The 22893-nt window shown below is 61.5% G+C and overlaps 1 protein-coding gene across 1 annotated transcript; it reads right to left on the reverse strand.

Annotated features, from left to right (window-relative positions):
- Nucleotides 1–788: 788 nt before the first annotated feature.
- LOC135875151 (NFX1-type zinc finger-containing protein 1-like) lies at nucleotides 789–22673 on the reverse strand. Its single transcript, XM_065400144.1, has 14 exons — nucleotides 21297–22673; nucleotides 19473–19629; nucleotides 18981–19106; nucleotides 17699–17844; nucleotides 17312–17446; nucleotides 17085–17181; nucleotides 16419–16551; nucleotides 15702–15821; nucleotides 14965–15119; nucleotides 10793–10938; nucleotides 10230–10340; nucleotides 7524–7619; nucleotides 3523–6104; nucleotides 789–1014 (listed from the first exon to the last, which is right to left on the reverse strand). Exons 1-14 carry the CDS (start codon nucleotides 22671–22673, stop codon nucleotides 789–791), a joined length of 5607 nt encoding a protein of 1868 aa, XP_065256216.1.
- Between the last annotated feature and the right edge of the window lie 220 nt (nucleotides 22674–22893).

The following is a 22893-nucleotide window of genomic DNA, read 5'->3' on the forward strand; positions in this document are numbered from 1 at the left end:
ATTCGTCACAAATGGTAGCAAATGCGTGCAGGAAAGAAGCCCAGCATGTCAACACAGGGTGGTCTTGCTCTAGAAGCGGAGAAGCCTATGCAAGGGCCTCCGCGGTAAGCAAGTTAAGTAGCTGCCCCACCTTGACCTGGTCCACGGCATATTCCTGGGGTTGGAGCATAAACAGGAGTCTGCACTGGGTAATAAACCTGCAGAACTTGCCGATGGTGCCATGGTATCTCTGCGAGCGGAACTCTAGGGCTGGTTACCCAGCTGGTGTCACAAGGGGAGACGGGGTCCCTGCAGCTGCTCTGAGAGCTGCAATGTGCACCTGCAGGGAGACGTTTCCTGTCTGCAGTTGCCATATGTGATCTCTCAGGCTCTGGGTCTCAGCCTAGAGGACAGTGATGTGTTCCTGCAGACGCACAGGCCCCTGGGGCGTCGGTGTGGCGGAAGACCCAGCAGTGTCCATACTCCGTTCAGGGGAAGAGACCGAGGGGCTCTGAGCAAACTGTCAGGGCCCAGACACGGGCAGTCAAAGCTCAGAGCAGAGTCAGGGCCGTGGACAGGAATCACGCCAAGGGTCCCGGGACGAGTCAGTCAGAAGCCACGTCGGGTGTGAAAGCCGGAGTCAATAACTGGGGTCAGGGTGAGGAACAAGGAGGGGGAACCAGGCAAGGAGCCAGGAACTCGGTTGTCGGGGACCGGTCAGCGCCAGGCCTGGTGCAGGTTGCTCAAGCAAGGGGTGGGACAGGAGCAAGAAGGTTTATGCCCAGTGGTATCTAATCAGCTGTCTGCTGCTAGTCACCTGACCCCGCTGACTCAGCAGGTGGAGCATTAGCAGCGGTTTCCCTGCGGTGGCGCAAAGAGTAAGGCTCCTGCTTGGCACGCCCACGGGCCTGGGTTCGAGGCCTGCGGTGCCTGACAGCAGGCAGGGGGTTGGCAAGGCCAGCTGGCGGGGGGCGCTGGGTGGGTGTGGGGTTAGCAAGGCTGGCAGGCATTGGTGAGTCCGGCTGAGGGTGGGGGCTGGGCGGGCGAGGGGGCGGTGAGTCCGGCTGAGGGTGGGGGCTGGGCGGGCGAGGGGGCGGTGAGTCCGGCTGAGGGTGGGGGCTGGGCGGGCGAGGGGGCGGTGAGTCCGGCTGAGGGTGGGGGCTGGGCGGGCGAGGGGGCGGTGAGTCCGGCTGAGGGTGGGGGCTGGGCGGGCGAGGGGGCGGTGAGTCCGGCTGAGGGTGGGGGCTGGGTGTCTCAGGGGTTGGTGAGACCGGCTGAGGGTGGGGGCTGGGCAGACAAGGGGGTGGCGGGACCACCTGAGGGTGGGGGCTGGGTGTCTGAGGGGGCAGTGAGTCCAGCTGAGGGTGGGGGCTGGGCGGACGAGGGGGCAGTGAGTCCAGCTGAGGGTGGGGGCTGGGCGGGCGAGGGGGAAGTGAGTCCGGCTGAGGGTGGGGGCTGGGCGGGCCAGGGGGCAGTGAGTCCGGCTGAGGGTGGGGGCTGGGTGTCTCAGGGGGCAGTGAGTCCAGCTGAGGGTGGGGGCTGGGCAGACAAGGGGGTGGTGAGACCGGCTGAGGGTGGGGGCTGGGCAGACAAGGGGGCGGTGAGTCCAGCTGAGGGTGGGGGCTGGGCGGGCGAGGGGGCGGTGAGTCCGGCTGAGGGTGGGGGCTGAGCAGACAAGGGGGCGGTGAGTCCAGCTGAGGGTGGGGGCTGGGCGGGCGAGGGGGCAGTGAGTCCGGCTGAGGGTTGGGGCTGGGCGGGCGAGGGGGCAGTGAGTCCGGCTGAGGGTGGGGGCTGGGTGTCTGAGGGGGCAGTGAGTCCAGCTGAGGGTGGGGGCTGGGCAGACAAGGGGGTGGTGAGACCGGCTGAGGGTGGGGGCTGGGCAGACAAGGGGGCGGTGAGTCCAGCTGAGGGTGGGGGCTGGGCGGGCGAGGGGGCAGTGAGTCCGGCTGAGGGTGGGGGCTGGGTGTCTCAGGGGGTGGAGACCTCCTGAGGGTGGGGGCTGGGCGTCTCAGGGGGTGGAGACCTCCTGAGGGTGGGGGCTGGGCGTCTCAGGGGGTGGAGACCACCTGAGGGTGGGGGCTGGGCGTCTCAGGGGGTGGAGACCACCTGAGGGTGGGGGCTGGGCGTCTCAGGGGGTGGAGACCACCTGAGGGTGGGGGCTGGGCGGGCGAGGGGGCAGTGAGTCCAGCTGAGGGTGGGGGCTGGGGGGGCGAGGGGGAAGTGAGTCCAGCTGAGGGTGGGGGCTGGGTGTCTCAGGGGGCAGTGAGTCCAGCTGAGGGTGGGGGCTGGGCAGACAAGGGGGAAGTGAGTCCAGCTGAGGGTGGGGGCTGGGCGGGCGAGGGGGCGGTGAGTCCGGCTGAGGGTGGGGGCTGAGCAGACAAGGGGGCGGTGAGTCCAGCTGAGGGTGGGGGCTGGGCGGGCGAGGGGGCAGTGAGTCCGGCTGAGGGTTGGGGCTGGGCGGGCGAGGGGGCAGTGAGTCCGGCTGAGGGTGGGGGCTGGGTGTCTGAGGGGGCAGTGAGTCCAGCTGAGGGTGGGGGCTGGGCAGACAAGGGGGTGGTGAGACCGGCTGAGGGTGGGGGCTGGGCAGACAAGGGGGCGGTGAGTCCAGCTGAGGGTGGGGGCTGGGCGGGCGAGGGGGCAGTGAGTCCGGCTGAGGGTGGGGGCTGGGTGTCTCAGGGGGTGGAGACCTCCTGAGGGTGGGGGCTGGGCGTCTCAGGGGGTGGAGACCTCCTGAGGGTGGGGGCTGGGCGTCTCAGGGGGTGGAGACCACCTGAGGGTGGGGGCTGGGCGTCTCAGGGGGTGGAGACCACCTGAGGGTGGGGGCTGGGCGGGCGAGGGGGCAGTGAGTCCAGCTGAGGGTGGGGGCTGGGGGGGCGAGGGGGAAGTGAGTCCAGCTGAGGGTGGGGGCTGGGTGTCTCAGGGGGCAGTGAGTCCAGCTGAGGGTGGGGGCTGGGCAGACAAGGGGGAAGTGAGTCCAGCTGAGGGTGGGGGCTGAGCGGGCGAGGGGGCAGTGAGTCCAGCTGAGGGTGGGGGCTGGGTGTCTGAGGGGGCAGTGAGTCCAGCTGAGGGTGGGGGCTGGGCGGGCGAGGGGGCAGTGAGTCCAGCTGAGGGTGGGGGCTGGGCGGGCGAGGGGGCAGTGAGTCCGGCTGAGGGTGGGAGCTGGGCGGGCGAGGGGGAAGTGAGTCCGGCTGAGTGTGGGGGCTGGGCAGACGAGGGGGTGGTGAGTCCGGCTGAGGGTGGGGGCTGGACGGGCGAGGGGGCGGTGAGTCTGGCTGAGGGTGGGAGCTGGGCGGGCGAGGGGGCGGTGAGTCCGGCTGAGGGTGGGGGCTGGGCAGACGAGGGGGTGGTGAGTCCGGCTGAGGGTGGGGGCTGGACGGGCGAGGGGGCGGTGAGTCTGGCTGAGGGTGGGAGCTGGGCGGGCGAGGGGGCAGTGAGTCTGGCTGAGGGTGGGAGCTGGGCGGGCGAGGGGGCAGTGAGTCCGGCTGAGGGTGGGGGCTGGGTGTCTGAGGGGGCAGTGAGTCCAGCTGAGGGTGGGGGCTGGACGGGCGAGGGGGCGGTGAGTCTGGCTGAGGGTGGGGGCTGGGCGGGCGAGGGGGTGGTGAGTCCGGCTGAGGGTGGGGGCTGGGCGGGCGAGGGGGCGGTGAGTCCAGCTGAGGGTGGGGGCTGGGTGGGCAGCAGGTGGGGGACCATGGCTGATCGCTGGAGCTGGGCAGAGCTAAGATACTATCCTGTAGACGTGGTTCTCGCTCCTGTGCGCTAGCGGGTTCCAGTATTTGATCGTCGGCGACGTTATCCCGAGTGAGAGCGTGGTTTTGCCCCCCAATGGTAGCGCCACACTCGGGGCAGCTGCTCTGCTGCATTGGACGGCCGCATTCCCCAATCGTGTACAAATGGCCCTGAGGGCATCTGTACCAGTGGCCCCTGCCGAATTGCATGGCCTCTGTTACCATGACCCTCTCTGCCTCGGAGAGCTGCAGTCCTGCAGCAGGAAGCCACTCATCAATCTTCTCCAGCACCCTCTGGAGAGATTCCTCCCGACTCTGGGTGAAAGGGTCCTGCCGCTGGAGGACGCCTATGGCTTCATTAGCAAGGGCCACGGCCTCGGTGGATAACGATACTTGTTTGTTTTCGTAGCCACTCAGCCGCTCAAAGATGTTTCCCAGGTACGATATCCTCTTGATCTCATCCCTGCATTCCCTGAGCTGCTGAGCTGTGAAGGCGTGTCTGTTTCTGCCGAGCCAGTGCTCCACAGCCTCAATCTTCCGTTTCAGATTGCGTTCTCTCGCCGCTGTGCACTTCTTCGCTTGTTGCTTCAGTCTGGAGAGACTTGCAAAGAAATTAAGGGTGTTCTCCAAGTCCAGAAGGCTCTGACGGGAGACAGTGTTCAGAATGCTTCTTTCCATACCCGCCCAGGCCACGAGGTCTCTGTCGCTGTTCAGCCGAAGGAGCAGTTGCTGCTTTCCAGCTTCAAGTTCTTCCCTGTTTCCCTGAATCTTCAATTTGATCTCCTTGATTTTTTGCTGGATGGCCTTGATCACGTTGTTGTAACGTGTGTTATGCTGGATGGGTGTCGCGCATTTGGGGCACACCTTCAGCTGGACGTGTTGGGCCTGAGCATTGTCTGGCTCGCCGTCCATCCAGCGATCCAGGCCCCGCACCTCCAAAATGTGTCTGCAGTCTTCTAAGACAACGAAACGGGCATCCGGCTCGTCTTCGGCCCCAAAGAAAATCTCGGCCAGCTCGTCTCTGTGGCACATGAGACACTTGGGCGGACACGGCTCTCCACAGAGGCCTGCGCAGGGGTGGCTGCATTTGAGTGATTTTTGGCAGGGCTCACTGCAGCGGGGGCGATTGCACGTCTCGGAGCACAGCTGTGTGCACCGGTAGTGCCTGCATTTCCAGGAACAGGGCTGTATGCAGGGAAAACAGATCTCCCCGCATGGCTTATCACAGCGGCTGTGTCTGCACTGGTTGGGGCACTTCCTCTTGCACGGAGGACAGTTCTCAAAACACGATTCCTGGCACTGGTGGGAACACAGAAGGACCCTCGTGCACTTGTTACGGCAGTGGACATGCAGCCTGCCCTGCACACATTCATAGCAGTTTCCTTTGCAGTGGTGTCCACACTCCAGTTTCTGGTTGCATGTCTCAAGGCAGATCAGAGGCATTTTCTGCTTGTAGCATTCAGTTCTCATTACGTGAGAACAGGGCAGAGTGATGTCAATCATTTCCTTGCACCTGCAGGTGCTGCAGGCTTCCCCACAGCGGCGCGTGCATGGGTGTTTGCATTCCAGAAGCTGCTTGCACGGCTCCTGGCAGAGCCAGTGATCAGCTGGCATGTGACAGGGGACGGTCTGGAGGTGGCCACACTTTGGAATGACTTTTTCCACTTCCACGGAACAAGGTTCGCAAGGTTCCTTGCACTTTCTCGGACACCTGTGGTTGAGCTCACACAGCTTGGAGCACTGGAACTGGCAAACGTACAGGCTGTGATCCCTGTCGTACGGGTGGCAGCGGCGCGTGCAGGGGTGGCCGCATTCCAGCCGGATTTGGCACTGGAGCGTGCAGCCTCCGTCAGGGATTTTACTGAAGTCCGAACTCTCCTTCACCACTGTCTTGGTATCGGGGTGATTTTGACACACCAGCGTCAGCCCTTCCCCCGTAAGTTTCTTTCTCTTTAGGAGACATAGAATATCTTTCCACAGTTTGCTGTTGGAGCCAGCTGCAATGCCAGCTAGGTTTCCAATACAATAGAAGCCCTTCCTGGCTCGTGAGAGAGCCACACAGAGCCGATTTTTATCCTGGAGGAAACCAATCCTCCCTTCTCTGTTGCTTCGTACCAGCGAGAGAAGAACAATGTCATTCTCCTCCCCTTGAAAGTCATCCACGGCATGGACAGCCACGTCTCCCATGTCCCTGCTCCTCATCAGCGTGCGGATCTTCAGCACCTGGCCGTGGTAGGGGGTCAGAATGGTGACTTGGCTCTCGTGGTATCCCTGCTCCAGGAGGTATCTGCTCAGCGAGACCAGGAAGGCAGCCTCAAACCTGTTGCTGTAGCTCTCGGAGTCAGCGCTGTGGCTCTCGGCCGCTGTGTGCTGGATGAAGAAGACACTGCTCTCCACGCCCTGCAGACAGGGAGAGTGGGCACCCTGATCACTTTTTAAAATGAAGTGACTGCTAATATTTGCATGTTTAACCCAATCTGTAACTGGGAGGAGGCAGAGCTGTCCCGCCCGAGGCAAAGGAGCTGGGATCCAGTAACCCTTGCTATTCCTTTAACCCCTTTTGTCCCAAAGAGCTTTACAGGTGGTACCAGCTCATTCATCCGCAGCCGAGGGGAGGGAATGGGCGCCCGTTCTGCGCCAGAAACACACTGCTGCTGCTGTTACTGTGGGCTGCGAATGGCGTCCCACCTGCAGCGTCTGAGGTGGTGCTAGAGCAGAAGCGTTTGGCCTCTTTTCTGAGTCCCCTGTGAAGCACCTTGCCCACTACTGGCGGCTACAGAACAGGGCACGTTTCCAGGAGCAGTGAAGAGGAATTCCATGCAAAGACTGAACTACCGCTAACCCTTGGGGTAGGCAGGAGAAACTAGTCTAAATATGGGTCACTGGGCTTTGGTTGTTTGCAGCTCATCTCCCATGGAGACGGGTTCAGATCCCACTTCCTGATGCTGCCGGTCACACCTCAGCAGTAGCATAGAATTACAGGTCCGAGGCGTGTTTAAAACCAAGGTGCAGAGGATGAGCACGAAGGAGCCTGTTACCTCTGGGAGGAAGGATGATCTAGTGCTTAGGGCACCCCATGTGTTTATTTTTCCTTCAAAGCGTGTGTGTGTGTGTGTGTGTGTCTTAGTTAACCATTAAAACTCCCCTTGGCCTCCCCAGCCAGAAGGAAGAGCCCCCCACACCAGACACCTAGGAGCACACACAGAAAAATGACTACGGCTGGCTGGAAAAGTTTTGAAATTTCTATTGTTTTGCAGAAATCCTCCCTGAATGGTTAACTGAGGACGTTTCCTTTGTTTCCCTCCAGCTTCCCGAGCAGCCAGAACTTGCTGAACGTTCAAATCTCCTCAAACGTTTTTTGGGATATTTTCCCCTGCATTCTCCAGCCAGCCCTACAGATGAGGATGAGAACAAACCGAAGGAAACAAGCGCCTGACAGGGCTAAGTGGGGGAGAAAGAGCTGCCTTCACAAATGCCCCAGTCACAGAGTCTCCACCAGCTGGTCCCGTTGGCTTCATCTGGATCCAGAGGAAACCTAGACTGATAAATAAACTCTGCCCTGAGGCGCGCGTGGCAGGCTCCTTCGGTGAGCCAAGGCAGAAGGATGGGAGCAGCCAGCCCTGTAGTTGGTGTCTTGCTCTACCTTGGGCTTGTTAACAGCTTCAGTGGGATGCATCTAATAAATTAGAATCCCTTTGGTAATAACCACGCCCTCGCTCCCCCCGCCCTCCCCGAACACTCTTGCCCGGGCTGGCAGGTGGCTCCGTCACGTGGCACAGGCAGACGGATTTCCCAGCTACGGGAAATGTTTCCACCTACCTTGATCTGTTCATATTCAGCAACGGCATCGTGGTCTTTGAGCTGTTTGTAAAAGAGCGGCACCAGCAGCTGGGAAATCTCTGGGCGCATGCGGTGCTGTTTGAGACAAGAACGGGACACCCAGCTGAGAGTCACAGTTATTCTTTGGTAACTATTTAAAAAACCTCCCTTGGCCGTGGATTAACCATTTGCTCCACGTTTGTTACAGTTCTGCCTGCTTCGGGCTGGCAGCTGCTAGCTCTTTGATGAAGGGATTGGAGCTTTCCTCAAAGGCAACTAGACTGTACGATGGGGCTGATGGGCCTGCATCTAGCAACAAAATCCTAAAGCTGTTCTCACCCCCCACCAGCAGCTGGCACGTGGTACAGCCGCCCTGCTCCGTCTATCCACCACTTCTGTTCGCCGGCTGCCAGGTTGGGACGATCGGTGTTACCGAGCCTGTCGGTATGGTAACAGCCGTTCCCTAGACCTAGTGGTTTGTCTGAGTTACAGTATTTATTAGACAGGCCCCAGGGGGTTGCTTGGTGACTGTTGTGGCTGGATGCTCCAACCCTTGTGGAGTCTTGAAATCTGCCTGTTGCAGGAGGGTTGGGAGCAGGGTTTTCACCAAGCCAGCCCAGCAGCTCACTAGCCCCCAGGAGTGGGGGGCTCTAGGATCCCTACTGCGCCATCTCAGAAGAGGTGATGACGGATTCCCCATCCACTTTCCCATCGCACCGCAGGCATCAGTTTGGATTCTCTGGGTTTACGAGGAGCTGAGTGGAGCAGTGGGGCCTGTTACCCCCATGATGTGCCAGGCCCTGCTGCCGAGGGGTAACTCATGCACATCCCCTCGGGAGGCGCCTGGGTATGGGCTCATCACCCTTCTAGGACCAAGCGTTACGGCCGGCAATCCCTTCCCTGGCTACTCACCTGGTGGTGGTCTGGGTCTTCGGCGGCACTTCGGCCGTGGGCCCTTCAGTCGCTCCGGTCTTCGGCGGCATTTCGGCGGCGGGTCCTTCAGTGCTGCCGAAGACGCGGAGCGAGTGAAGGACCCGCCGCCGCCGCAGACTCGGAGCGCCGCCTAGTGAGTACAAGCGCTGCAGCGGGTGGCACCTTTTTTTATGTCCGCTCCCCCGCTTTGCCCCAGGCCCCCTGAATCCTCTGGGTGGCCCTGTCAATCAGCAGGGGCTGTGGCCCCTCTCTCAGTTCCAAGGCCGGGCAGCTGGGCTCATTAACTGCCTAGCAGCCAAGTTGGGGAGTCGGCCAGCGGCTGTCGGAGCTGGGCTGGCCCCTGACAATCGCACTATGCACATGGGTTTTAGAACAATTTCAGTTGTTGGGTGGGGAGACCTTCACCTGAGGAACCAAATGACCCCAACTTGCACCACTGACTCCACGCGTGGCCCTGATGTGACACAGCAGCCCTGTGGCAGGGTGGTGGCACCTCTCGAGATAGTTACACCTGGATTTCCCGTCTAGCAGGGGGACCATGTCTATACACATTCTGCCGTTTGGGGCAGAGTCTCATTTTCAAATGTATGTTGTCGTTTGGGCACAGCTTGGTTTTTTGGTAGCAGTTTGTGGGGGGGAGACATCGATTGAGATTTGCTATGAGGTTTTTTTTCCAGTGTCCCACATTCCTTCAGACACCTCTTCCAAGGAAGTTCAGCACTTTGATGGGGGTTGAAATCAGTGGGGGGGCAAACCCTTGGTTTGTGTAGACTGGATGAGTTAGTGCAGAAATTGCAGTGTATTTTCTGCATGTTTCTCTCGTGATACCCCTAAGATACAGGTCTGACTGAGGCCTGTATCCTGGTGCCGCATCAGCCACTGGGCTCCTTATACCCGTCCTTACGATAGGGCTCTCCGTTACGGATGCCTGTCCTGATGCGTCATTAATGAGCGTCACAGCTACTTGCTTTTCTTTGATCACACTCAGTCCCGTTGTTCAGGAAATGGGTGAAGCGCCTGCGGCCTGGTTACATTATTCTAATGCTGCTGCTGGCTGGACACTTTTGTCTTCCTTCTCTTTAATTAATGCTAGTTCCCTTGACAACGCTTCTGACCTAAACTCCACGTCTGCCTGTGGATGTTCGAGCACTTAGGAAAACTGGCTGTTGAACAGAAAGCAAGTCACAACCTTAACTATGGTGATGCCCCCCCTCCCCCCCATGATTTGGGCCCCTAAGTGCCCAGTTGCTCAAAGGGGCTGAGCCCCGAGCAGCTCCCAGTGACTTCAGTTAGCGTGGCTCTTGCTCGGCACTTTCAGTAACCCAGACGCTTATTTCAGTGCCCACAAGTAGGCCCCGGACATGGAAAATTCTGGCCACAGTTCACGTTGTGCCCATCAGCTGCATTGGTGAAACACATATTTTGTCAATACTGCCCGGGGAGGAGCCCAAGGCCTCCCAGTGCATGTGGGGTCCTGGCTTGGTGTCTGTTGGGCTACTCGCCGCTATTCCCCACCCTGACACCGTCTGCCCTCCCCAGAGTTGTGCCACAGAGTGAGGATCTTCCGGAGGCCGTCTGCGTTCGTAACCAGGCCAGGGCTCTCAGAGGCTCTGCAGGCAGACGGGGATGATACATTGTCACTGTACAACCTTCCCACCAGCAACCGGAGAGGGTCACCAGCGGCTGCGAGCAGCTACGCCTGCCACAGGGAGGGGCGTGGGGAGCCATCGGTGCAGCCAGGCCCCTCCCAGAGGCATGGACAGCATCACTCACCTGATAGAGCAGCTGCACATAGGGGATCTGATTATTTATCATGCGCTCGAACAGGGAGAGGCCGAGGAAATACTTCTTCTCCAAGGTGTAATCGGCGGGTTTGGGCCGCAGCTGGAAAACACGGCGCCAGTTCTGGGTGCTGCACACACCGGACACGCAGCACTCGGCCATTGGGAAGGGGCTGGATTTTGATATCGGTGACCAGGTTCCAGAAGGGCAAAGCTACAAGGGAGCTGCGGAGCTTTAAGCTCCTGCACTCCTGGATCAGCTCGCAGGAAGCAGCAGCCGTCGCACCGTTCCCCTTTCATAGCTCAGCAAACACATAGACTCCGCCCTCGGCCCCTCCCAGCCACCGATCTCCTGTAACGGGCCGACCGGCCAAGGGACGTATGTCCTACCTCACAGATGGCTGTGCCATTTCAGCAGTGCCATGGGGAGTGTGCCTGGGACGAGTGCCGGGGGAAAGGAGTGGTCCCTGTGGGCAGCAAGGGAAGCCTGGGGTAGCTATAGCAGGACATGCACTAGGGCGGATGGGCTTGGGAGGCTGGTTTTGTTGCATTTACCTGCTGGTGATCTCCAATCAGGATGAGGTGCTTGCAGGCCGGCGTGAGGCAGGTTAGAACGTGAGCTTCCAGGATCTCTGCTGCCTCTTCCACAATCACAGTGTGGGGCTGGATTTTCTGCAAGAGCTTTCGGTACTTGGCAGCCCCTAGGAGCAATGAACAAGCAGGGTGAGCACGTGGGGAGAGGGCAGTGTGGCACAGGTGGGCATTCCCGCTGTGGCAGGGACATGCTCTGCCCGGTGGGTGCCCTGGTGTAACGATGTGGCCTCTGGAGGGACACTACTGAGAGTATCAATTCAGGACAAATTGCTTAGAACAGGGCAGTTACAGCCCAAGGCTGGGGTTCCTTTACAAACTAAGGCAAACCAAACCAGCCAGACAGAGAGGATTTTGGTCTCACCCCATTGGCTAACCACAAGTCACACAAGCAATTCCCTCAGACACTCCAGTTTCCCAGTATCACCACCAGCACCGCTCCTTATGGGGACAAATGGTTATGAAAACCAATACCCCAGTAAAAGAAAAAAGGTTCTTCCAATCCCAAAGGACCAAGCCCCAAACCCAGGTCAATATACCAGTCAGATCTTACCCACAAATCACGCTGTTGCCAATCCTTTAGAATCTAAAATCTAAAGGTGTATTCATAAAAGGAACAAGGTAGAGATGAGAGCTAGAATTGGTTAAATGGAATCAATTACATACAGTAATGGCAAAGTCTTGGTTCAGGCTTGTAGCAATGATGGAACAAACTGCAGGTTAAAATCAAGTCTCTGGAGTATGTTCAGAGAAGTTACTAGATCGCAGGGCCTGGTTCTCATGGGGGACTTGAATCACCCCAATATCTGCTGGGAGAGCAATACAGCGTTGCACAGACAATCCAGGAAGTTTTTGGAAAGTGTAGGGGACAATTTCCTGGTGCAAGTGCTGGAGGAACCAACTAGGGGCAGAGCTCTTCTAGACCTGTTGCTCACAAACAGGGAAGAATTAGTAGGGGAAGCAAAAGTGGATGGGAACCTGGGAGGCAGTGACCATGAGATGGTCGAGTTCAGGATCCTGACACAAGGAAGAAAGGAGAGCAGCAGAATATGGACCCTGGACTTCAGAAAAGCAGACTTTGACTCCCTCAGAGAACTGATGGGCAGGATCCCCTGGGAGAATAATATGAGGGCAAAGGGGTCCAGGAGAGCTGGCTGTATTTTAAAGAATCCTTATTGGGGTTGCAGGAACAAACCATCCTGATGTGTAGAAAGAATAGTAAATATGGCAGGCGACCAGCTTGGCTTAACAGTGAAATCCTTGCTGATCTTAAACACAAAAAAGAAGCTTACAAGAAGTGGAAGATTGGACAAATGACCAGGGAGGAGTATAAAAATATTGCTCAGGCATGCAGGAGTGAAATCAGGAAGGCCAAATCACACTTGGAGTTGCAGCTAGCAAGAGATGTTAAGAGTAACAAGAAGGGTTTCTTCAGGTATGTTAGCAACAAGAAGAAAGTCAAGGAAAGCGTGGGCCCCTTACTGAATGAGGGAGGCAACCTAGGGACAGAGGATGTGGAAAAAGCTAATGTACTCAATGCTTTTTTTGCCTCTGTCTTCACGAACAAGGTCAGCTCCCAGACTGCTGGACTGGGCAGCACAGTATGGGGAGGAGGTGAGCAGCCCTCTGTGGAGAAAGAAGTGGTTCGGGACTATTTAGAAAAGCTGGACGAGCACAAGTCCATGGGGCCGGATGTGCTGCGTCCGAGGGTGCTAAAGGAGATGGCGGATGTGATTGCAGAGCCATTGGCCATTACAGTAACTCCTTACTTAATGTTGTAGTTCTGTTCCTGAAAAATGCGACTTTATGCAAAATGAGGTTAAGTGAATCCAATTTCCCCATAAGAATGAATGTAAATGGGGGGGTTAGGTTCCAGGGAAATTTTTTTCACCAGACAAAAGACTTATATATATATAAAGTCTTTTGTATACACACACACACACGCACACGCACACGCACACACACACACACACACACACACTATAAGTTTTAAACAAACAATTGAGTACTGTACACAGCCATGATGATTGTGAAGCTGGGTTGAGGTGGAGGAGTCAGCGGGTGGGATATTTCCCAGGGAATGCCTTACTGCTAAATGAACTAGCATTTGGCTGAGCCCTCAAGGGTTAACACGTTGTTAATGTAGCCTCACACTCTACAAGGCAGCAGGCTTGGAGGGAGGGGAGAGAGCATCACAGACAGAGGCGGAGAGACACACGGTGGGTGGGAGAGAGAGATGCGCATTTCCCCTTTAAGTAGCTGACCCCAGTCTTAAGTACGCTGCCTTGTTAATTAGATCAGCTTGCTGAGACTGCAGCTGCTGCCTGGAAGCTCCCTCGGTCCTGAACCCTGCCGGGTGTCCCCCCTGCTCTATGGCAATGGGGTAAGCAGGGTGCAGGAGCAGGGGGAGGGGGACACCCTGACAGCCCCCCACTTCTGCCCTCCCCCCGCACAGCAAGCAGGAGTCTCTGGGAACAGCTCCAAGGCAGAGGGCAGGAGCAGCACATGGCAGTGGGGGCAGCTGCGGCACAGGGAACTTAGGGGAGCTGATAGGGGGCTGTCGGTCCACCCTGGTTCCCAGCCCCCACCAGCCAGCTGCACCGGGCTGCTCTTCCTGCAAGCAGTGGGCAAAGCAGGCGGCTGCCAAAGGAGCATTGCACAACTTTAAACGAGCATGTTCCCTAATTGATCAGCAACGAAACAACGTTAACCGGGACGACTTTAAGTGAGGAGTTCCTGTATCTTTGAAAACTCCTGGCGAGCAGGGGAGGTCCCGGATGACTGGAAAAAGGCTGGCGTTGCAGGAGGGGCCATGGGGCTTTGTGCTTTTCACACCTTCTGTGGTCCCAAGCGTGTGTCTGCCCCGCAGCAGGGGAGTCACTGGAATCAGTTCATGGATGTCAGGCCTGGACCAGCTCCTGTTGACGTCGGTGTGAGAGCCTCATTCCTGGAGCTCGGGAGCCCTCCGCCAGCACAGGCTTGTGAGGGGGCGGGGCGGTCTGTCCGAGGGCAGGGCCTCCTCCCGAGGGATGCTCCTTCGAGGCAGAGCTCGGGCAGTTTGCTTTGTGCTCACCCCGGGGAGACGGGGCAGGGCGGAGCCTCTTGGTCGAAGCACTCGCTTACTCGAACCAACTGGCCTGCGCTGCTCAAATTCTGTCCCTCTCAGCGCGGCCCAGCTCCCCGGCTGGCTCTGGCGTCTGGCCCACAGACCCCGTACAAGCTGGGTCTAGGCGGAGACCTGCCCTGCCAGGGCTTCCAGTGCACACAGACCCGGCCCCCGTCAGTGCAATAGAAACCCCCAGTTCCCCTTGCAGGGGTCACGTTCTTCAGCCACCATCCCCCTCCCTGCCTTGAAACCCCTTCGCAAGAGGCAATTTCTCTAGGAGGAGTGAAACCTTCAGCCACTTCTGCACGTCCAGCACCAGGCTGCAGCATGGCTGCCACCTCCAAGCCACTCCAGCAGGCCCCCAAGAAGAACATAACGGCCGCACTGGGCCACACTATCCTGTCGTCCAACAGCCAAGCCCCTGTGCTGTCCCCAGGCCTGACCTTCCTGCCCCCTCCCCTCCTGTGTCAGGCCGTGGCTCTCCCTTGCTGACCCCCCGTTTAGACTGGAGGCTCTCTGGAGCAGGGATTATGTTGCTGGTTTATTCTGGTGCCGGATGCCGCCTGGTTTGGGCCTGTCTGAGGGGCTGTGCAGAAATGAACACAGTTTGGGGTGATTTTTCATGACGTACCTGCCTCTCGTAAGACTGCAACAAACAGGCACAATTAGGGACCCTCTCCCCCAATGCATTGTGTAATGTATGGACAGCCCCTGCCTTGAAAAATAATAGCAGCATGTGGGTCCCTTGCCAGGATTACTGGGGGTCTCACTTCATCCTTTCCCTGCCACTGGGGGCCTCAGACACCGGTGCCGCTCGGGGTTTGCTGCCTGTGGCACACGCCAGCCGGGTCTCCTGCTCTCCTTCCGGGAGCTGGGTTTAGTGAGCGGGCGTGGCTGGGGATACACAGGGAAGCAGAGCAGACGATCTGCTGGTCCCGTCTGACCTTACGCTCCGTGGCTGCGAACATCTGTCCGTGGCTGAGGCTGTCTCCGGTTGTGCAGGGTGGGGAGCAGCTGAGAGCGTTCTCACCTGTTGTCGTCATGCCAATGACCCGGCTTTCTTTCAGCACCCACAGGTCCTCCTGGAAGGTCAGCTCCGCTAGCTGGGCTGCTTTCTTCTCGTACTCCTTCAGCTTCTCCACCAGCGTCTCCTTCAGCTCACGCTCGTAGGCCAGCATCCACCTCCTGGGTGCAGAGTGCAGGGGGTGGAACCAGGACCAGCCCTCCCGGAGTGACTCCCGGGCCCGGGGCTGCGGTAGCCCAGTGGTCAGTGTGTGACACATCCCCCCCACCCGCTCCACGGAGCGCTGTCCGGCTCAGCCAGGCAGCCTCACGTTCCCGCAGGACTCAGAGCGAGGGTGCAGCTCGGGCCGGCTCCGGCCAGGCTTGTCCAGCCGCGTGCGGCAGGGTGCGACTCACAGGCCGTGCCTGGCCCCGCAGAGTGAGTCAGGACCTGGCTCCTGCTCCCCGGGGGCCCCCTCCCACCAAGCAGCAGGCCCGCCACTGGCTGGAGCTGTGTTATTGCCTCCAGCCACCGGCCTGTGCCCAGAGCTCGGGCTCCTTCCACAGACCCGAGGGCAGCCCTGCGTATTAACCTCATCTCCCAGGTGACCTGGGCTGGGCTAGTGCTCAAAGGCTGGCGTGCGTCACCCGCCTCTCCCAGAGGTCCCGGCTCCCCGGGAGCTCGTGAAGAGTCCGGGCAGGACCATGCCGTGGTTTGGAAGGCTCGGGGAGGGAGGGTGCTGCCTGGGGGTGGGGTGGGGAGACCTGTAGAGACACCAGCGATCCCTCAGCCGCAGCTCCCAGACGTCTCTCACGTTCGCGACGTCCTCGTTGGTCATGATGTCACCCTCCTCCAAGCATTTGCGCATCCCTTGGTGTGAGGAGCTGCAGGAGAGACTGGGCAGTGACTGAACAGCATGGGGAGGGCTTGGGGGGCTGCAGCCTGTGGGCCCTGATCCATGTGAACCCCAACCTTGGCCATGGGGCACCAGCGCAGCCAGGGTGACCGCAGCTCCCACACCCGTTCCAATGGCCGCGGGCCCTGCCTCGGCGGGTCTCAGACAGGGGCTGGCAGGGGGATGTGGGGTGCCCCGGAGCTGCCATTCCCCGGGGCGATACAGAGACCGCGGCAGCGTTGTCTCCCTTTCAGAGCAGGACGGCCAGGGGCCGGAGCAGGGGGGGCCGTGGTGCTGGCACAGGGCAGAGAGCTGAGGTCTATGCACAGCAGTGAATGCTGCGGCTGCTCGGCCCTGTGTCCCTGCCCTGCGGGGGCCGGAGCTTTGCCACGGCTGCAGGAGGGGGCAGTGATGCCTGTGCTCCCAGAGAGCCTCCCCTCCCCACTGAGGCCCGGCCGTGTCATCCCATCTCACAGACACAGGGTGGCATGAGGCTGGCAGAGCTGCCGGGCCTGTGCCCGCACCCTGGCGCTGTGCTGAGCTCTGTAACGGGCACGTGGCGTCTGCCCAGGGCCCCGGACTCTACCTGCCCTCGGCGGGGAGGATGTAAGCAAACTTCTCCTCCACTGTGCTCCGCCGCCACTCGGAAGGGTCCAAATCGTCCTCGTCATCCAGGGCCCGCTCATCCCTGTGGCACGGCCAGAGCTCTTCCTCCGCGCCTGGGGGGCAGGGTGACCCGATGTCCCGATATTTGAGGCTTTTTCTGATACAGGCGCTTGTGACCCCTGCCCCCACTCCCATCCAGTCACCCTAGTGGGGTGGGAGCTCCATGGAGCCCCCACCATGCCTGGCAGACACAGGCCCGTGAGCTCATGGCCAAATCCTGCCCCACCACTCCAGAGACAGGAGCTGCCCTGCGGGGCGTCAGCAGAGCAGGTCAGCTCTCCCCTCATGTGACCTGGCCTCGGGGACTGGGGCCTGGCTGTGGCCTCCCACCCCAGGTCTTCAAGGCCCACAGCTCATGCTGGATTAGAGCGGGGGGGTCCTGCCCCCTGCCCCCACCATCACCAGCTGCTCCGCCTGCAGCAGACCCCTGAAAACCTGGCGTGCAGGTTGCTGCCCTTCCCGCAGCCCTGGCTGGTTCCCCTGCTCGGGCAGGTGTGAGGGCTCATGAGCTTAGCCGGCTATGCCCCTGTGTGCCTGGGCTCTGCACAGCCGGGGGCAGCGCCCGGCCCTTTGCCCAGCCACTCACCTGCCTTCCTGCCCCTGCCCTGAGCCTGGGACGGCTTCTCCTCCTGCGCCACGGGGTAGATCTTCAGCCAGTCGCACATGTCGAAGCGCCCCGCTCTCTGTGGAGGGTCCAACACAGCATGCGCTGAGACGGGGCCCCAGCCGCCCACCCCGGCCGGGCTTGGCCAGGGGAGCCCGGCCCTGGGGAAGGGGCAGCTGGGTTCTGTGTCCTCCCCACCCTCTCCTCACCCAGGAGCACTCCAGGTTGTCATCGCGGATCTCCGCTGCCAGCTCTGTGTCCGTGAGGATCCCTCGGCGGAGGAGCTCCAGCACCGCGGTGCGGTAGGCGATGCTCTCCTTCTGCTTCTGCAAGGCCTTCCGCATCTGGGGGGGAAACAGAGCATGGGGCAGCCTCCCGGCTCGGGGCACAGGGCAGGGCGGGGGAGGGAGAGCTGTGCTCCGGGGGTGGGGCCTCACCCAGCTATGGCCCTCCCGCCCAGCCCCCAGAGCACACCCTATCACCTGGCTCTCGCTCCCCCACACCGCTGTCCCCGGGGCATGCAATGGTGCTCCCCCAAGAGCACTGCTGGGGCCGCAGTGTGAGCGCTGCCCCGTGCCCACACTCTAGCTACATACCCAGCCATACTGGTGCTTCTCCGCGGCCCCCAGGAGCGCTGGCAGCTGCTTTTGGCGAAGGTTCCTCAAGGAGCACGCTGCCACCTTGTCACTTCTGCTCCTTCCCCCAATGCGCACCACACCGGAGGGCTGGAACTGCAGGATCCCTGCGCGGAGGGCAAGAGGGAGGGCTGGCTGCACTGACCACACGGACCCTGGCCTGGCCTGGCCTGGTGCTGCTAGTCAGCTGGGCTGGGAACTCCTGGGGCAGCGCTGCGGGACGTGAACCCTGCAGGACAGCGAACCCCTTCCCACCACTCGCAAGCGCTGGCGGTCACGTCAGCCCCGTGGGGGGCTGGAGGTGGAGCCTGACCGCAGCCCAGCCGTGTCCCACAGGCACAGGGGGGATTGCTCAGGGCTCGAAGCTTCAAGCAGGGGACTGTATGGTGCATTGTGCAGGGAGAGGCAGCGATCGTGCCGACGTGAGATGTCCGGCAGTGCTCAGGCCTCCCTGGTGAGGCTGATAATACAGCTCCAGCCAGCGGTACCCAGAGCTCAGAGCCCCCGACGGGGCCGGCCGTACCCGGAGCTCAGCGCCCGCGACGGGGCCCGGCCGTACCCGGAGCTCAGCGCCCGCGACGGGGCCAGCCGTACCCGGAGCTCAGCGCCCGCGATGGGGCCCGGCCGTACCCGGAGCTCAGCGCCCGCGACGGGGCCCGACCGTACCCGGAGCTCAGCGCCCGCGACGGGGCCGGCCGTACCCGGAGCTCAGCGCCCGCGACGGGGCCCGACCGTACCCGGAGCTCAGAGCCCGCGACGGGGCCGGCCGTACCCGGAGCTCAGCGCCCGCGACGGGGCCCGGCCGTACCCGGAGCTCAGAGCCCGCGACGGGGCCCGGCCGTACCCGGAGCTCAGCGCCCGCGACGGGGCCCGGCCGTACCCGGAGCTCAGCGCCCGCGACGGGGCCCGGCCGTACCCGGAGCTCAGCGCCCGCGACGGGGCCGGCCGTACCCGGAGCTCAGCGCCCGCGACGGGACCCGGCCGTACCCGGAGCTCAGCGCCCGCGACGGGGCCCGGCCGTACCCGGAGCTCAGAGCCCGCAACGGGGCCCGACCGCTCCAAGGGCAGGGCAGAGGGATGGCCGTATTGAGTTGTGCAGCTGTGACAGGGTTTGCTGGGGGAACAGCTGCAATCTTGCCTTGCCAGAGGCTGCCAGCCGAGGGGCGTCCCAATGGGCTGCGCGAGGCTCCCTGGAAGCCCAGGGACTGGGGGCAAATGCCAAGAGCCTGGTAGTCCCAGGTACCTTCCATAAATTGGTCCAGAGCATGGTTTGTGTAGCAGACGACCAGGAAGGGTCTCTGGTCCTTCCACCACTGAGACTGATTCCTCAACAGGATCTCCACGATCTGCAGCCCAATGAAGGTTTTGCCTGGAAGGAAACGGCCCGTGGTCAGTGGTGGGGCAGGGCCCAGGAACAATTCGGTCACTGACCAGGTCACAGGCCCTGCTGCTACAGCGGGGAGGCCCAGCGAAGATGCTCTCGGGGCTGCTGTTAACACCACAAAGGCAGCATCTCCAGCAATGCAGGGGCGAGAGCGTCTCCTTTGTGCACAAGCCCCATTAGGGGTGGGCTCAGCCCCTCCTGCGGCTGGGCCAGGGAGGATAAAACCCACCTGGGGGCCAGGTTCACTGGCGATCGTGCAGCCCTGGCAGGCAGGGTGAGGAGCAGGGGTCACTGAAGCCGCAGGGCAGCCCAGAGCCATTGCAGTGGTGGGCAGGGAAGCAGAGCACGTACCTGTCCCAGGTGGGCCCTGAATCAGCACAAATTCCCTGGTCAGGGCCATTCGAATGGCCAAGATCTGAGACTCATCTAAGTGAGGAAATGTCTCTGGAGACCACATATAGGAGTCGCAGGGTCTCACGGCCGTCAGGTCCACTGCGGTCACGTGCCCCTGAAAGCCAAGAGCCAGGCATGTTCTCAACTGCCTCCTAGGAGCCCTCCATGGTGCAGGTGTGGAGACGCGTGCGCTGCTGCCCTCTCCTGGAAGGACTCCCACATGTGCAGGTGTTTCTGAGTGTGCGTCTACACTGGAGCGGGGGTGGGGGGGTGTAATTCTGGTTCAGGTGCCAGTTCTGAGCGAGCTACGCACCAAAATAGGAGGGTAGCCATGGCAACACAAGCAGCAGCAGGGGCTCGCCGCCCCGCGAACAGTCCCGCTGGAGCAGCGGCAGGGGCTGCGTTTGGGCCACTGCTGGCCCATTCGGGACAGGGACGGGGACGGGGACGGGGGTGGGATCTGCTACAGGAGACGGGTCACCCGCTAGGCCCAGTTCAGTCCCTCTTTGCTGCGGTGCCGGCGTGGGAGCGGAGCTCCGGGGCTCAGATCACACACCCGGCTCGGGGGGGGCCGCAGGGCCAGGGGAGAGCGAGGCAGGGTCTTGATGGGGGGTCAGAAAGGAGGGGGGTTGTGGACTGTCACAGGGTGTCCGGCCCTTTGAAAGGGAGGGAGGCCTCAGGCCGCCTGTGACACACTTGATCTGCCCCCCCCCCGCGCGGCGAGACTGACTGAAGGCTTGTGGCAGAGGGTCCTGTGACTCCAGCCAGCCTCGGGGAGTGGGGCAGGAGGACAACGGGCCAGTAGGGGCGGGACGGAGCGAAGCTGGGGGGAGAGGGGCTCTTGCAGCGCTCCGTGGGGAAGGGGGACTCTGGGTCAGATCGGTGCGAGCGAGCGGTTGGGACGGCGAGCGCCGGCGATGCCGGCCTAGGGTGGCCGGCACAGTCTAGTGGTCAGCGGCTGGCAGCCCGGCAGAAGGAATAACGGGGTGTGTCCTCATGGCGAGCTGGGGGTGTGATAGCTGGGGGGACACGCCCGCGCTAGCTCTGAACAAGCTCATGCGCTAAACCGAGAGCAGAGCCGTCGCCGCGGCACAAGGGGCCAGCCGCCACGGGCGCGGGCCCATCCCAGACGCTAGGTGCGCACAGCGGGGGCTGGCCCCTCGCGCTGAGCTCGGCAGGAGGGGCGGAAGCGGGCGGCTGGCGCAAGCCGGGTGTCATGGGCGAGGCCCCGAGGCAGCGGGGGGCAGGCAGCTGCAGCCACGTTTTTCCCATTTCATTTCCGCTGAGCTGGGAGGAATTGGGGGGCAAGGGGGGTGTCAAAACTAGCCTGGGAAGCGAGTCACTGTGACCTCATCATCTGAGCCGAACGGCAGCGCCTCTCTCTCCACCGCCGCCGGCCCTGCCCTCGCCAAGCGCCGCCCCTCCCCCCGCTCAGCCCAGCCCACGCCACGGGCAGCCAGGAGGTTACCCCAGCGGGCAGTGAGCCAGGGCCCCGCTGCCCGGCTCTTTGAACCCCTGTGACTGCGAGGACTCCCGGTAACCAGGCCTGCGTCTCGTTGCCGGCATCCCCGCAGCAGGGTGCAAAGCGCTGCACCGCCTTTGCTGTTCAATGTGTTTCTCCTCATTCCCTCGGCATGGTACAGATGGGAAACTGAGGCACAGGGAGACTTGCCTAAGGTCACTCAGGAAGTCCATGCCAGTGCAGCGAATTGACCCCAGTGCCCTAACCCCGGCCCAGCCTCCCCTCCTTCCTGCCCCTCCCTCCCGCTACCCCAGACCTACCTCAGATGTGTCCCCCATGGGCTCTTTGTCGGCTCGCCCAGTGGGATGCAGAACAGAGAGGTCAAAGGTCACGTCCTCTCCGAAGTGTGCGGGTGGGGCGATGGGGGTGCGGCACTGCACGACGTAGCTCTGGAACGGCACCCGGGCAGGGTCCAGCTCCTGCAGCCCCTCCAGCACGTGCCGGTAGGACTCGAAGAAGGCCGGCGACTCCACCATGATGAAGTTGGTTTTCCCCAGGTGCCTTGTCAGGAGATCGCTGTGGTTTGCCTTAATGTCCAACCACACGGCCCCCTTCAAGAGCTGAGGCCTGTTGCCCCCCACCACGGTCCCAAACAACACCTGGCCACAGTCACTGGAGATGAGGCAGGTCAGGGAGCCGCTCAGCAGCCGTTTGGAGGAGGCGTGGGTGGAGCCCTGCGGGGCCTGGAACCTGGCCATGTACATGGCACCAGTTGGGGAGGTGCCCACCTTCACCAGCTGCACGTTCCTATAGAGCCGCAGCGCCCCCCTCTGCTTCCCAGTGCCCCCGAACACGTTCTGCAGGGAGAAGTGAGCCGAGATCCCGGCCCTCAGGGGCCGGACGAAATCCTCCCGCAGCAGGCGGAAGTGCGTGTCCAGGTAGGCCGCGTCGCTCGTGTACTTCCCAACGGGGAGGTTGCGCTTCAGCTTCTGCCCAGGGTCGACGAATATCTCCTCCGGGGTTGGGAAGATGGGGATGGCGTGGAAATCCTCCCGCCAGGCTGGCGAGGCGAGGGGCGCACTGCACCGCGGGAAGGCCGAGTCCACCAGGCTCTTGGTGTCGTGAAGCCGTTTCTGGATGATCCATGTAAACTGAAAGCCGCGGCTCTGGAGTCTCTGGACGGTGGCGAAGAGAAGGTCCACAGGGTAGCAGAGGAGGGTCTTTGTCTGCTCGGGGGACGCCATCAGCAGATGGTGCAGGGCAGCCACCGTGTCCTCCATCACCTCCTGGGAGATCTGCCCATCCTGGTGCTGGAAGCTCTCCAGCTCGGCAATGAAGCCCAGCAGGCTCCTAAGCACGAAAGCTGGTCTCAGCGCCAGGGCCAGGACCGGCTGGACCTGCTCCGGCTCACCAGCACGCTCCACCGCCACCTTCAGGGCCCGCAGCAGCGTATACACCCTGGCGGGGCTCAGGGCGGGGCTCTCCACGACCTGCTCCAGCTGGTAGTCGTGGTCCAGCAGGAAGGGTAGGAGTTGCTGGGGGCTGTGGTCACAGAGCTTTCCCAAGTCAGTGAGGATGGCGCAAGGATCCGTCCTCCAGCTGGGCCCTGGCTCTGGGGAGAGCCGGGCAGCTTTCGGTGGCACCGGCTCCCAGGCGCTGTCAGGCCAGTCCGGCCACATCCTCTTCTGGCCAGACATTTCTCCGCAGGGCAGGAGCTGCTCAGAGACAAGAGGAATCGATGCTGCAGAACAAGCCCCCAGCCCCACCCTGCCTGGTCACGGGGGCATCCGCACCCAGCTCCAGAGAACGGAACTGGACGCATAGAGCCGCCTCGTTAACGCCACGCTAATGACCTTGCCCCATGACTCCAAAGTGGGGGAGCTGCAAACCCTGCTGAGCTCAGAGAACCGGGGCAGG

This window comes from Emys orbicularis, chromosome 2 (genome assembly GCF_028017835.1).
Source record: "Emys orbicularis isolate rEmyOrb1 chromosome 2, rEmyOrb1.hap1, whole genome shotgun sequence".
In the NCBI taxonomy this organism is placed as follows: domain Eukaryota; kingdom Metazoa; phylum Chordata; order Testudines; family Emydidae; genus Emys; species Emys orbicularis.